Raw genomic sequence first — 14,085 nt, 5'->3', positions numbered from 1 at the left:
TTGACAATTTGAGGAAATAAACACTTGAATAATAAAGGAAGGTATAAATAACTTCCTGATGTTTTAGCTCTATTTAACGGCAGTACACTTCTTTGTTTACCAGCCTTATCATGTGCTGATATAGTCAACATTATCTGTGCATCGTGTGGGACACTTAATCCTATATGGGAAGCTCGGGGCAACCTCTAATAAAGTCCTAACGTACTCTCCAGTGGAACTTGGTGCCAGTATTCTTATGGAAAGGCAGGACTGTGGCCGGGGTGTTGCATAAAGAGAAATGAATACCGCTCCCCTTTCAAGCACTATGTACGGACTACAACTCTGTTTCCTATCTGTCTGAATTAAAGCTATCATAAACATTGGGTATTGTTCCCAGTAACAAAATATAGCCTCAAAGAGGTTAAGAAAGGAAAAGGTGTTACTTGGGATGAAGTTGGAGAGACTGCTGCCAAAATTCATGAATTTTGAGCCTTGAGCTGTATTCTTCCCACAGAAGTTTATTCTGGGGCCTTCAGGTGAGAAGTCCAAGGGCTTGTTTTGCTTGTCTCAGGACCAGAACAAACCTACTTGCCTCCCACCTACTAAAGATGTTGAGAATCAATTACCTGCTTGAAGCAATGGACAGGCGCTGGGACTGAACATGTTTCTTTTAGGTATTTGTCCCAGGTAAAATGACCTGTAAAGGAAATAGAAATCTCTATCACAGTCAACTTCCTAAAAAGTGCTTTTAGAATGTAATCTACACTAAACATTAGCCCTTTTTTGGACTCATTCTGAGTGTAAGAAAAAAGTTATTTTTCCCTATTGGGCTCAAAAGAGTATTAGGGGTAGAAATCTAGGTGACCTGAGTGGATCATTTTGGATCAATGTTTTAAAATCATGGTCTGAAGATGACCTTTACATGGTTTTCATGTTAGTCCCCAAAGTGATCCAAAATGCCAGAGCAAGATATACCAATATCTCACAGAAGTGTCCAGGAAGCTTTGGACAGCAGAACAGAAGACGTAGAGAGTGGGTGAGGAGAATCCTTCTGAACACCCTGACTCCTGAAGAGATCCCTTAATACCATCAAATGATAACTTTTAACACCCAATATGGTTGGATCCCGCCATCTCAGCTCAGAAAGAATGAAGGAGAGACACAGGGTAATATGGTTTGATGGCAGGAAAAACTGGAATGAGTGAGATTATACTTGAATCCTTGCTCTCTCTCACCCACCCCTAACCCACTCCTATTCCTGTCACAGCTGCGTTGCTCTGAGGTGCAAAATGACAAAGATCTGGTAATTTACAGAAAAGTAGGTTCTCGGTAGCATTTCTGATGGGAGTAACTAAGAATAAGTTAGGGAGTCTACAGGATCTTTTAGCCTTAAGTGGCCTTTGGAGCCTCTCAAAGTTTGAGGAACACTGTGCTAGAGAAGCAGTCTTTAAGATGATGCTGCTGGGGTCAGGGAAAACATTTTAAGGAACAAGCTGTTAAATATACATATCTTACTAAATCACAAAAGATGACTAAGTTCTTTATTAAAGATTAAATCAATTACCAATCTCTCCCTAATACCCACCTAGAGGTGACCCCATGATGGTGCAGGGAAGATCCCAGAGACTCTCACAAGCTAAAACACTGTAGCAAACCAGCATTTCTTGAAGTTTCCTCTGCAGTGGAGCAGCACAGGGCCACTTTGGACCATGTAAAAAGCACTAGATGCTGGGAATAAAAATGATTCACTGAATGATGAAATCTAAATCACTTCAAAGATGATGCCAAGACTTTATACTCTACTGACTTTATAGCTTCTGTTTTAAAACTGCTCCCTTTCCCACCACCCTTAAGCAAGCCAAATAGATTTGGCCAGAAATCACAGTCAGTTCTGAACCACTTCATGAACTGACCAATGATTAACTATCTTGAATACAGAGTCCATAGGGTAAATGAGATGGATATTTCCTGGAATCAAGACTTAAGGAGCTTATCAGAATGTAATAAAGAGTTTGCTCTTAGCTGAGACATCCCTAAAACAAGGAATGAATACATTTCATCACTATTTGCTGTTAGAAAAAGAAAACATTACAAATTACTATTCCATTCTTACAAATAAAGGATTAAGTCAAATATTAAGTCTGGGATTTGAGTGAACTGCAACTCTTGAAAGTCCAGCATCTATGAAGCACTGTCCACTAAAACTTCTGTAATTATAGAAATGTTTTGTGTCTCTATTGTCCAGTAAGGCAGCCACTGACCACATGTAACTACTGAACACTTGAAATGTGTGAGTGAGGGATTTAAATTTAAGTTTAAATTAATTTGATTTAATTTAAATTCCTACATCTGGCTAACAGCTACTGTATCAGACAGCACAGGTCTAGAGGGTTTGGTCAGTCCTGGGTAATTAGTTGCTTGTAGTAGCTTGAGCTTTGACCACAAGCACCCAAGAGACTTTGGTTTTAAAAATTATGGCAGCATCAGGGGTTCCAAAATAATTAGGAATTAATTACAGTTCTCTATGACACATCAATTATGGTAATCAATCCCTGTTATAAAGGCAAGAAATCTCATATCTTTCTCCATTTAGAGAACACCCTATTACCAACTGAATGAAAAGGAATCTTTGTTAAAAGCAGTTCACCCACTGTGATTGAACCATACCTAGATTAGTATTTTTCTTAAATTTTACTGCTTAGACTTCCTAAGGCTTAGTCTCTTAATTTCAGGTAAATTGCAGATAAATTAATTTTTATTGACTCACTAAGAATGTCTGAGCACCTGCTGTAATGCCCATAATGGAACCAACATCATGTCTACTACATCTCCAACTACACACACACAAATAGGACAGGCAGCAAGGTATAGATCAGGGAGGGGTTGGCAAACTTTCTTTAAAGGACCAGACAGTAAAAATTTTACCCTTTGTGGGCCACACAATCTCTGTCACAAATACTCAACTGTGCACTGTAGCCTGAAAACGGCCACAGACAATATGTATATGAATGAATGTGGCTATGTTCCACTAAAACTCCATTTTTATAAATAAACAATAGGCAGTGGGCTGGATTGGCCAACCCCTGGCATTTATCATTGATTCCCAAATGTTACTTATCATCAGAATCTCCTGAATAATTTTTCTCATTTCTTTAGAGTTTTGGGCCCCAGCTTCAGAGGTTCTCATTCAGTAGGTTTGAATGTGGTCTGAAAAATCTGTATTTTCAAAGGTTCCCTAAGTACTTCTGATTCACATCTGTGTCTAGAAATTACCAGTGTAGTTAAAAAAATGTAATGTTGAGAGTCAGAAGATGCTGGATAAAGTCTTCTTTTCTTTTTTTTTTTAAGATTTTATTTATTTACAAGTGAGAGAGAGAGAGAACATAAGCAGGGAGGAGGGGCAGAGGGAGAGGGAAAAGCAGACCCCCACCCCCCCCACCCCCGCTGAGCAGGGAGCCCAAAGCAGAGCTCTGGGGTCATGACCTGAGCTGAAGGCAGACGCTTAGCCAACTGAGCCACCAGGTGCCCCTGAAGTCTTGTTCCTATAACTATCTTGGATAAGTTATTTAATCCTTCCACGCATCAGTTTACTCATCAGAAGGATGGAGATAATATCTATCATACAAAATTGTACACACACTCACTCATTCATTCAATAAATATTTATTAAACTCCTTCCAAGTACAAAAGCACTGGGTTAAATGTAAGAGGAACAAGATAGACATGGCTCCTAAATTCATGAAGCTTGCAGTTTAGAAGTGAGCAGCAATGTTAAATAAATCATAACACAAATAATCTGGTACAATTATGACCAATTTAAGTTAATGAGGTAGTACGGGTTGCCTTGAGAAGGCAGAATGGGAAAATCTAATCTGTTACTGGGGTCAAGGATTACCGTGAAGATTAATATTATTAACTCATATAAGTATAATGTTTTATAATTTACAGAGTGATTTCAATTATTCATTCAACTGATGTTTGAATATTCCTCTATGTGCCAGCCAGTATTCTCATTGCTGGGATAAGACAGGAGGTCCCTGCCCTCATGGAGTTTACATTCTGGTGCATGATGAGGCACAATTAACATATAACCAAATAAATAAAGTAGTAACTGATAAATATTTGAAGGAAATAAAATAATGTGATAGACAGAGGCTGGGAACTATCTTAGATGGTGAAGTTACAGACAGATGCTCTACAGAGGAAACACTGGAGCTGAGATTTTACAGATAAGAAAAAGCCAGTCATCTCATTTATATTACTGAATAATGCTTATGAAAGTATTTTATAAACTCTAATGCACACCACTTGATAGTTATTATTAGGAAGTAAGATCTCTGCCCTGAAGAGACTTGTACACTACATACAAAATACCTTTAAAAAATTAAAATTCCCCAAAGTGTAAAGCACAAGGATCCACCAAGTCAAATGCATGAATCGCTTTCTCTTAATACTCGTTCATTCAACAAATACTTATTGCACACCTACCACGTACCAACCCTAGTTTGAGGCACTGGTGATATAAAGCAAAGAATAAAATAGCCAAAGTCTCTGTTCACATGGAGCTTACTTTCTAAGGGGGAATAAAAACAATAAACAAATAAATATATGTCAGTTGGTTTAGAGGGCAACAGAAACACTTTTTATTTGGCCTTTTTCAAATAAAGAAGAAAGAAAGTGGTAAGAGGGACAGAGTGCCCATGGTACGTGTGTGCTGTTTTAGGCAGATGGTCAAGAAAAGCATCTTGATGGGGTGATACAAAAGTTGAGACCTGAAGCTCCCTCCAGCCTTTGCTTGAGTACTTCCAACGCTGAAAAACTCCTTATTCAGTTGTTATTCAATAGTACAAATGGACAGACTTTACCCTTCATAGTCGGCCAAAGTCTGTCTTCTTCTAACCTCTTCCCATCGGTCCTGGGCATAATATGTACAATCTCGCTTTCCTAATATGTCCCAAATCCCTCAAATGCTGCTAAATGTGACCTAGTTACATGAGGCACCTTCACTCGTGTGGGCTACTATTTGGCCACATTTCTCTACAAGAACGCTACCCCATTCCACCTTAAGTGCGGAACCCAAATTCCTAAGAGAAATAAAGATAGTCATGGTTTTTAGATCAGAAATTCTACTCCAAGATTACTGTCTGAAAACTGTTCCATCGTTTATATGTGCCATAACTTACATTAGTTAACAAAAGTATTTGTTAAATACTCTCGACGGTTGTTTAAGTTGTTTTCTATTTTTTGATAAGTATTTTTGTACACACATCTTTTAACGCTTTTAAGATTATCACTTTAGAGTAAATTCTTAAGGGGGGATTAACATATTTTATATTTTGATACAATATAATTCCTACCAGTAGTGCATAAGAATATGTTTCTTATATTTTCTTGCTAAAACTGCTTTAACAATCTCTATACTTGTGTTAAATCTTACCAGAGAAAAAAACAAAATACTCTTACACTTTTTTATGCAATTCTTTGATTACTAATAAAGTTGAAGATCTTTTTAGGCTTACCAGTCTGTTTGTATTTTATTTTTATCATTTTTCAATGAGGTATTCTTTTGTTTTCTCAGATTCTAAGAGTTCCATGTAGATTAAAGATATTAGTCCTCTGCCTGTCATGTATGTTGCAGACATTTGTCTCAGTTTGCTAGGATTTGCCCTTCAGTTTCTCAGTCTTGTTCTTTATGACTTCTGCCTTTCACATCATGCTTTCTTCACTTCAATATTCTAAGAAATATTAACCCATGTTTTCTTCTAGGATTTCTCAGGTTTCATTTTTTTTACATTTAAATGTTTGATCTATTTTGAATTTATCTTGTGAGACAGATAAGGCAAAGATGTTGCTTTCCTTTTCACCTTTATTCAATAACTGTGCTCACCACCATTTATTGAATAAATTACCTTCTCCCCATTGACTTGAAATGTCACCTTGATCACATATTAATTTATTACATATATTTAGACCTATCTCTGGACTCTGTGTTCTGTTTCTCTCATCAGTCTATTCCAGCACGAGCAGCACTTTGTTTCATGTAATTTCAAAACCAACCTAAACAGAGCAAGTACTCTTCATAAGGCATACCCTCAACCATGTTTTCTTGGCACTTTCAAATAAGTTATGGCATATCTAGGGCTAATAAAACCCAGTTATTTTAAAATGTCCAAAGCTTACGTTTATGAGATACACTGTGTGGTTCATTCTCAAAACAGTGTCCATAGGCCTTTTAGATCAGTAACTTGATAATTTTTAATGAATCAAGTAAAGATAAAACACCAAGCCAAAAAAAAAAAAAAAAGATCTGACTCTCCCTGTTTCTCAGAACAAATCCCACCATTTCCCAGCTCCTGTGACATCCTGTTCACACCTTTATTTTCATATTCTTCACATCATATCATCATCATTATTTATTTAAGCTCATCACAGATAGCAGCTATCTTTATTATTTTTTTAATCTTCACTGTTTAACACAGTGCCTGAAACTTAACACAGGCTCCATAAATTTATGGAGTAAATTTAAAAGTATAGTAAATGAAAAGTGAGTGAAAAGAAGAAGCAAGCATGCAACAGTGCTTCTCTTTGTTGGAGTAGTGAAATCACACCTGGGATATTAAATTTAATTCTGGGAGCTATACTTTGAGAGGGACAAAACAAACCAAAGTCTAAATGGTGACCTAAGTGGTGAAGGGACACAAAACCACATCACCTGAGGAGCAGCTGAAAGAACAACGAACATTCAGCATGAAGAAAAAAGCAAAGTCTTGGAGCCATTTTTCCATCCATCCATCCAACAAATATATTTATGGTGTGTATCAAAGCACTGTGCCAGGTGCTAGAGATACAACTGTGATCAAAATATTGTTCTTGCCCTCAAAGAGCTTCAGTTAGGGCCAGAAACTAAACAGCCAACTATAATAAAGTATGATAAGTGGTTGGCTACAGAGGGTGCTATAGGAGGACTTGTGGAAGGATTCCCAGAGGAAGTAACCTCTACACTTCTAAGTTAAAGTGTAAAACGATAAGCAGGAAGTCAGCCATTATTCATTTATTTATTTATTTGAGAGAGAGAGAGAGAAAGAGAACGAGCAGGGGGAGGGGCAGAGGGAGAAAGAGAAGCCAACTCCCCGCTGAGCAAGGAGCCTGCTGTGGGACTCAATCCCAGGACCCTGTCATCATGACCTGAGCCGAAGGCAGACGCTTAACCAACTGAGCCACCCAGGTGCCCTGAGAGAAAATTCTTTTAACAATCTTTTTTTTTTTTTTTCCCAGACTGAAAGAAAAGCATGTATAAAGGCCCAGAAGTGAGAAAAGGAACTTTTCTAAAAACTGAGTATTTTGGTATGGCTAATGGGTAGAGTTTTAAAAAAATAGCAGTTTAGAAAAGAGGTTTTAGATAACAGTGGGGTCCAGGTATCAGAGAACCTCCTACACCACATTAATGAGAAGAGGGAGCACTGAAGGCTCTGGGGAGGAGGCATTCTGTCTGCAGTGTGAAGGATGGATTAGAGGGGGACAGGCTGGAGGCAAGAAGACTAGTTAGGAAGCTATTCTAATAATCTAGGTCCGGGATGATGGTGCTGCAGCTAGGAAGGTAAGAGCAGCAGTGAGAAGGCAGTCCCTAGCACTACTTTCTAATAACTAGAGGCCGGTGAGTGAAAAACTGGCTCAACTATCCTATATTGCCCTAAAAGTTGTAAGGGTGACAGACAGAATTTACAAAGAAACAGATTTTGGCCCAATAAATATCTGTCTCAATATGAAGCGAGTTCCTGGGGAGGCTGTAAGTCCCCAACAACTTTGAGGAGTTCAGGGTGCCTGGGTGGCTCAGTTGTTAAGCATCTGCCCCTGGTCATGATCCCGGGGTCCTGGGGTCGAGCCCCACATTGGGCTCCCTGCTCTGCGGGAAGACTGCTTCTCCCTCTCCCACTCCCCCTGCTTGTGTTCCCTCTCTCGCTATGTCTCTGTCAAATAAAAAAAGAAAATCTTAAAAAAAAACAACAAAACTTTGAGGAGTTCAAGACAAGGCATTTTATGAGATACTCAAAATGTCGACTTTTGAAATGCTGAGCCAAGTTGGATTATTTTAAGGCCTCTTCCAAACTCTGAGATTCTAGAAATCTACTGAATTTCATTTCAATTTGATACTTGGGGTTGCTCTCTATGCTTGATGGGCAAAATAAAATACGCAGGATTAACTCCTCGGAGGCTGTGCCTGGCTTTGCTTGTGCTATGTTAGCACAGCCTTTACTCCTTGCACAAGGAAAAATATACTTTCAAATTTTAACATCACTTTATGTACTTTCTGCTAAATTGAGAATACTTTTTACAATCCCTCTCAACAAAGTAGATTGCAGCGTCCCTCGTCACTGAACCGTATATACTACCAACAAAACCCAAACCAGCAGCAGCTCTCACTGAGCACCTTCCATTTGCCTAAACCATGCTACACAGTGTTCACTATCTCCCAAGCTCATTATAACCTGAAAAGTAGGTTTTAGTCCGAGTTTAAAGATGAAGAAATAGGCTCAGAAAGGTTAAGTAATTTTCCCGAAGTCACAAAACTGCTAACTGGGGAAAAGGAATTTGAACCAAGGCCTATCTGATTCCTGCGTCCATGCTTTTCCTGTCATAGAGCAGTGCCTTAGAAAGCTTGAGGCAAGTTTTAAGTCATTAAAAAGTGACTCTCATTTATTGTTTATCAAGTTCTAGGCCCTTTACCTGCATTATTTCATTTCATTCATTTCTTCATCTCACATTCATAGAATGCTTCACTTCAATGAATCTTCCAAGATTTGACTTAAGAGTAATGGCTGAGGATAGTCCCTCAACAGAATGAAAATAACAATCCTCCAAAGCTGAAAAGTATTTGAGTGGTTTTAAGATGCTTTCACATCCAGGTGGAGCAAGATGGCGGAGGAGTAGGAGACCTGGATTTCGTCTGGTCTCAGGAATTCAGCTGAATAGGGATCAAACCATTCTGAACACCTACGAACTCAACAGGAGATCGAAGAGGAGAGTAGCAACAACTCTCTGAACAGAGAAGCGACCACTTACTGGAAGGTAGGATGTGCAGAGAAGTGAATCCGAGGCGATATTCGGGAGGATAGATGGTGGGGGAGGGGGCCTCCGTCGGCCGCTTTTGGCAAGTGATAGAGCCACGGAGCACAAAATTGGAATTTTTAGAAGTCGGCTCCGCAGAGGGACGTCGCTCCAGTGGCTAAGCGGGAGGTGGAACCCTCGCGGGACAGTGTGGTCTCAGGACCCTCGGGGTCACAGAAAGACCGGGGGTGTCTGAATGCAGCAGAGCTCCCAGGTATCGGAGCAGGGAAGCCGGCTGCAGAGACGGAGCCAAGGCGCGGGCTCTCAGCTCGGGGTTGCCATAGACTGTGATCCGTGGCCCAGTCGGGCCACTGCTCCTTCAGCAGGGACCCAACAAGCGGCAGAGCTGGGGAGACTCCCCTTCCTCCCCGGGGAGGAGCGGCGCGGGAGCGCACCGCAGGAATCTGCTGGGTTTGGAGACTCCACACGGGGTCGGGTGCCAGACATAGAAACGATCAGTCACAGGCCGGGTGAGCACGGAGTGCGGCCGGAGACCGGGGACACAGCAGTGACTGGCTGCTTTTCTCTGGGGGCGCACTGAAGAGCGGAGCACCAGGTTCTTGCCTCCTCTGGGGCGGAGATTGGGAGGCCGCCATTTTCACTGTCGTCCTCCAAAGCCCTACGGAAAGCTTGCAAGGAACAAAAGCTCCTGAGAGCAAACCCGAGTAGCTTGCTTAGCTGGGACTGACAAGGGCGGGGCAATTCCGCCGCCAGCAAAGACATTTGGGAACCACGGCAACAGGCCCCTCCCCCAGAAGATCAGCACGAAAAGCCAGCAAGCCAAGACCAAGTTTACCCATCAAGGAGAACGGGAGAACTCCAGCGCTAGGGGAATACCGCACATAGAATTCATGGCTTTTTTTTACCATGATTCATTAGTTTTTCAAAGTTAATTTTTTTAACTGTTTTTTTAATTTCTCTTTTTCCCTTTTTCAACCAACATCTTATCAATCCTTTTTAAAAAAACATTTTTTATTTTTCATTTTTAGAGTCATATTTTAGCCCTTCATAGTAGTTACCCTTATTTTTGGCATATATATATAAGTTGTTCTCTCTTTAAAATTCTGAGATACAGTTTCTTCTAACAGATCAAAATATACCCTAAATCACTACTGTATGTTCTAGTCTCCTGCCTTATCACATTCTCTCCCTTTTTTTTTTAAATCTTCTTTCTTTTTTCAAACAACTTCTTATTGTATCAATTCCTTTTATAATTTTCATCTTTACAGTCATATTCCATCCCTTCATTGTATCAACCCTTATTTTGTACATATATATGTCTTTCTTCCTTTAAAATTTTAGAAGGCACTTTTTTCTAACAGACCAAAATATGCTCAAAATTTAGTGTGTGGCACTGATCTATGCACTAGCCTGATCATATCTGATCATATTCGGGTTTTTTTGTATTGTTCTGTTTTTGTTTTTTTCTTTTTCTTTTTGTTTTTTGTCTTTCTTTCTTTTCTCTTTCTTTTTTCTTTCTTTCCCATTCTTTTCCCCTGGTTTCAGGTCTTTTCTGATTTGTATAGAGTATATTTGCTGGGGGCGTTGTTAACCTGTTAGCATTTTGTTCTCTCATTCATCTATTCTCCTCTGGACAAAATGACAAGACGAAAAAAATCACCTCAGCAAAAAGAACAAGAGATAGTACCGTCAGCGAGGGACCTACTCAATACGGACATTAGTATGATGTCGGACCTAGAGTTTAGAATCATGACTTTAAAGATACTAGCTGGGCTTGAAAAAAGTGTGGAAGTTATTAGAGAAACCCTTTCTGGAGAAATAAAAGAACTAAACTCTAACCAAGTCAAAATCAAAAAGGCTATTAATAAGGTGCAATAAAAAATGGGGGCACTAACTGCTAGGATAAATGAGGCAGAAGAGAGAATCAGCGATATATAAGACCAAATGATGGAAAATAAAGAGGCTGAGAAAAAGAGAGAGAAACAACTACAGGATCACGAGGGCAGAATTCGAGAGATAAGCGATACGATAAGATGAAACAACATTAGAATAATTGGGATCCCAGAAGAAGAAAGAGAGAGAGGGGCAGAAGGTATACTGGAGCAAATAATAGCAGAGAACTTCCCTAATGTGAGGAAGGAAACAGGCATCAAAATCCAGGAGGCACAGAGAACCCCTCTCATAATCAATAAAAATAGGTCAACACCCCGACATCTAATAGTAAAACTTACGAGTCTCAGAGACAAAGAGAAAATCCTGAAAGCAGCTCGGGAGAAAAGATATGTAACCTACAATGGTAGAAATATTAGATTGGCAACAGACCTATCCACAGAGACCTGGCAGGCCAGAAAGGACTGGCATGATATCTTCAGAGCACTAAACGAGAAAAATATGCAGCCAAGAATACTATATCCAGCTAGGCTATCATTGAAAATAGAAGGAGAGATAAAAAGCTTCCAGGACAAACAAAACTAAAGGAATTTGCAAACACGAAACCAGCCCTACAAGAAATATTGAAAGGGGTCCTCTAAGCAAAGAGAGAGACTAAAAGCAACATAGACCAGAAAGGAACAGAGACAATATACAGTAACTGTCACCTTACAGGCAATACAATGGCACTAAATTCATACCTTTCAATAGTTACCCTGAATGTAAACGGGCATATCAGATTGGATTAAAAAACAAGACCCATCTGCAAGAGACTCATTTTAGACCCAAAGACACCCCCAGATTGAAAGTGAGGGGGTGGAAAACCATTTACCATGCTAACGGACACCAAAAGAAAGCTGGGGTGGCAATCCTTATATCAGACAAATTAGATTTTAAAACAAAGAGTGTAATAAGAGATGAAGAAGGACACTATATCCTACTTAAAGGGTCTTTCCAACAAGAAGCTCTAACAATTGTAAGTATCTATGCCCCTAACGTGGGAGCAGCCAATTATATAAGGCAATTGATAACAAAAGCAAAGAAACACATTGACAACAATACAATAATAGTGGGGGACTTTAACACTCCCCTGACTGAAATGGACAGATCATCTAAGCAAAAGATCAACAAGGAAATAAAGACTTTAAATGAAACACTGGACCAAATGGACTTCACAGACATATTCAGAACATTCCATCCCAAAGCAAAGGAATACACATTCTTCTCTAGTGCCCATGGAACATTCTCCAGAATTGATCACATCCTAGGTCACAAATCAGGTCTCAACCGGTACCAAAAGATTGGGATTATTCCCTGCATATTTTCAGACCACAATGCTTTGAAACTAGAACTCAATCACAAGAGGAAAGTCGGAAAGAACTCAAATACATGGAGGCTAAAGAGCATCCTACTAAAGAATGAATGGGTCAACCAGGAAATTAAAGAAGAATTAAAAAAATTCATGGAAGCCAATGAAAATGAAAACACAACTGTTCAAAATCTTTGGGATACGTATAGCCAAGGCAGTCCTGAGAGGAAAGTATATAGCAATACAAGCCTTTCTCAAGAAACAAGAAAGGTCTCAAATACACAACCTAACCCTACACCTAAAGGAGCTGGAGAGAGAACAGCAAATAAAGCCTAAACCCAGCAGGAGAAGAGAAATAATAAAGATCAGAGCAGAAATCAATGAACTAGAAACCAAAAGAACAGTAGAACAGATCAACGAAACTGGGAGCTGGTTCTTTGAAAGAATTCACAAGATTGATAAACCCCTGGCCAGACTTATCAAAAAGAAGAGAGAAATGACCCAAACCAACAAAATCATGAATGAAAGAGGAGAGATCACAACCAACACCAAAGAAATACAAACAATTATAAGAACATATTATGAGCACCTCTATGCCAGCAAATTAGATAACCTGGAAGAAATGGGTGCATTCCTAGAGATGTATCAACTACCAAAATTGAACCAGGAAGACATAGAAAACCTGAACAGACCTATAACCACTAAGGAAATTGAAGCAGTCATCAAAAATCTCCCAACAAATAAAAGCCCAGGGCCAGATGGCTTCCCAGGGGAATTCTATCAGACATTTAAAGAAGAATTAATACCTATTCTCCTGAAACTGTTCCAAAAAACAGAAATGGAAGGAAAACATCCAAACTCATTTTATGAGGCCACCATTACCTTGATCCCAAAACCAGACAAAGACCCCATCAAAAAGGAGAACTACAGACCAATATCCTTGATGAACATGGATGCAAAAATTCTCACCAAAATACTAGCCAATAGGGTCCAACAGTACATTAAAAGGATTATTCACCAAGACTAAGTGGGATTTATCCCTGGGCTGCAAGGCTGGTTCAACATCCGCAAATCAATCAACGTGATACAATACATTAACAAAAGAAAGAACAAGAATCATATGATCCTCTCAAGGATGCAGAAAAAGCATTTGACAAATTACAGCATCCTTTCTTGATCAAAACTCTTCAGAGTATAGGGATAGAGGGTACATACCTCAATATCATAAAAGCCATCTATGAAAAACCTACAAGCCAATATCATTCTCAATGGGGAAAAGCTGAGAGCTTTCCCCCTAAGGTCAGGAACGCGGCAGGGATGTCCACTATCATCACTGCTATTCAACATAGTATTAGAAGTCCTAGCCACAGCAATCAGACAACAAAAAGAAATCAAAGGCCTCCAAATTGGCAAAGAGGAAGTCAAACTCTCACTCTTTGCAGATGATATGATACTGTATGTGGAAAAGCCAAAAGACTCCACCCCAAAACTGCTAGAACTCATACAGGAATTCAGTAAAGTGGCAGGATATAAAATCAATGCACAGACATCAGTGGCATTCCTATACACCAACAAGACAGAAGAGAGAGAAATTAAGGAGTCGATCCCATTTACAATTGCACCCAAAACCATAAGATACCTAGGAATAAATCTAACCAAAGAGGCAAAGGATCTGTACTCAGAAAACTATAAAATACTCATGAAAGAAATTGAAGAAGACACATAAAGAAATGGAAAAACGTTCCATGCTCATTGATTGGAAGAACAAACATTGTGAAGATGTCAATGCTACCTAGAGCAAT

At 39.5% G+C, this 14,085-nt stretch overlaps 1 protein-coding gene across 7 annotated transcripts in view; it reads right to left on the bottom strand.

Annotated features, from left to right (window-relative positions):
• The window catches only part of SCMH1 (Scm polycomb group protein homolog 1), a 183,551-nt gene that overhangs the window by 109,525 nt on the left and 59,941 nt on the right, over positions 1-14,085 (bottom strand). For 4 of the 7 annotated variants that reach the window (XM_028123371.2, XM_028123364.2, XM_028123372.2 and 1 more), the window contains one exon: positions 606-676. In XM_028123371.2, the coding sequence (XP_027979172.1) occupies positions 606-676 (71 nt within the window). Of the gene's footprint in view, positions 1-605; positions 677-1,564; positions 1,708-9,039; positions 9,115-14,085 lie in introns of those variants that run through there. The other 3 variants (XM_028123373.2, XM_088022474.1, XM_028123374.2) reach the window with 2 other exon arrangements.

Source organism: Eumetopias jubatus, unplaced genomic scaffold (genome assembly GCF_037043125.1).
Source record: "Eumetopias jubatus isolate StellerSeaLion01/CBP00866 unplaced genomic scaffold, mEumJub1_p1.0 scaffold_4, whole genome shotgun sequence".
In the NCBI taxonomy this organism is placed as follows: Eukaryota; Metazoa; Chordata; class Mammalia; order Carnivora; family Otariidae; genus Eumetopias; species Eumetopias jubatus.
The sequence above is the reverse complement of the archived record's forward strand: the minus strand, read 5'-3'. Positions and strand labels throughout refer to the sequence as shown.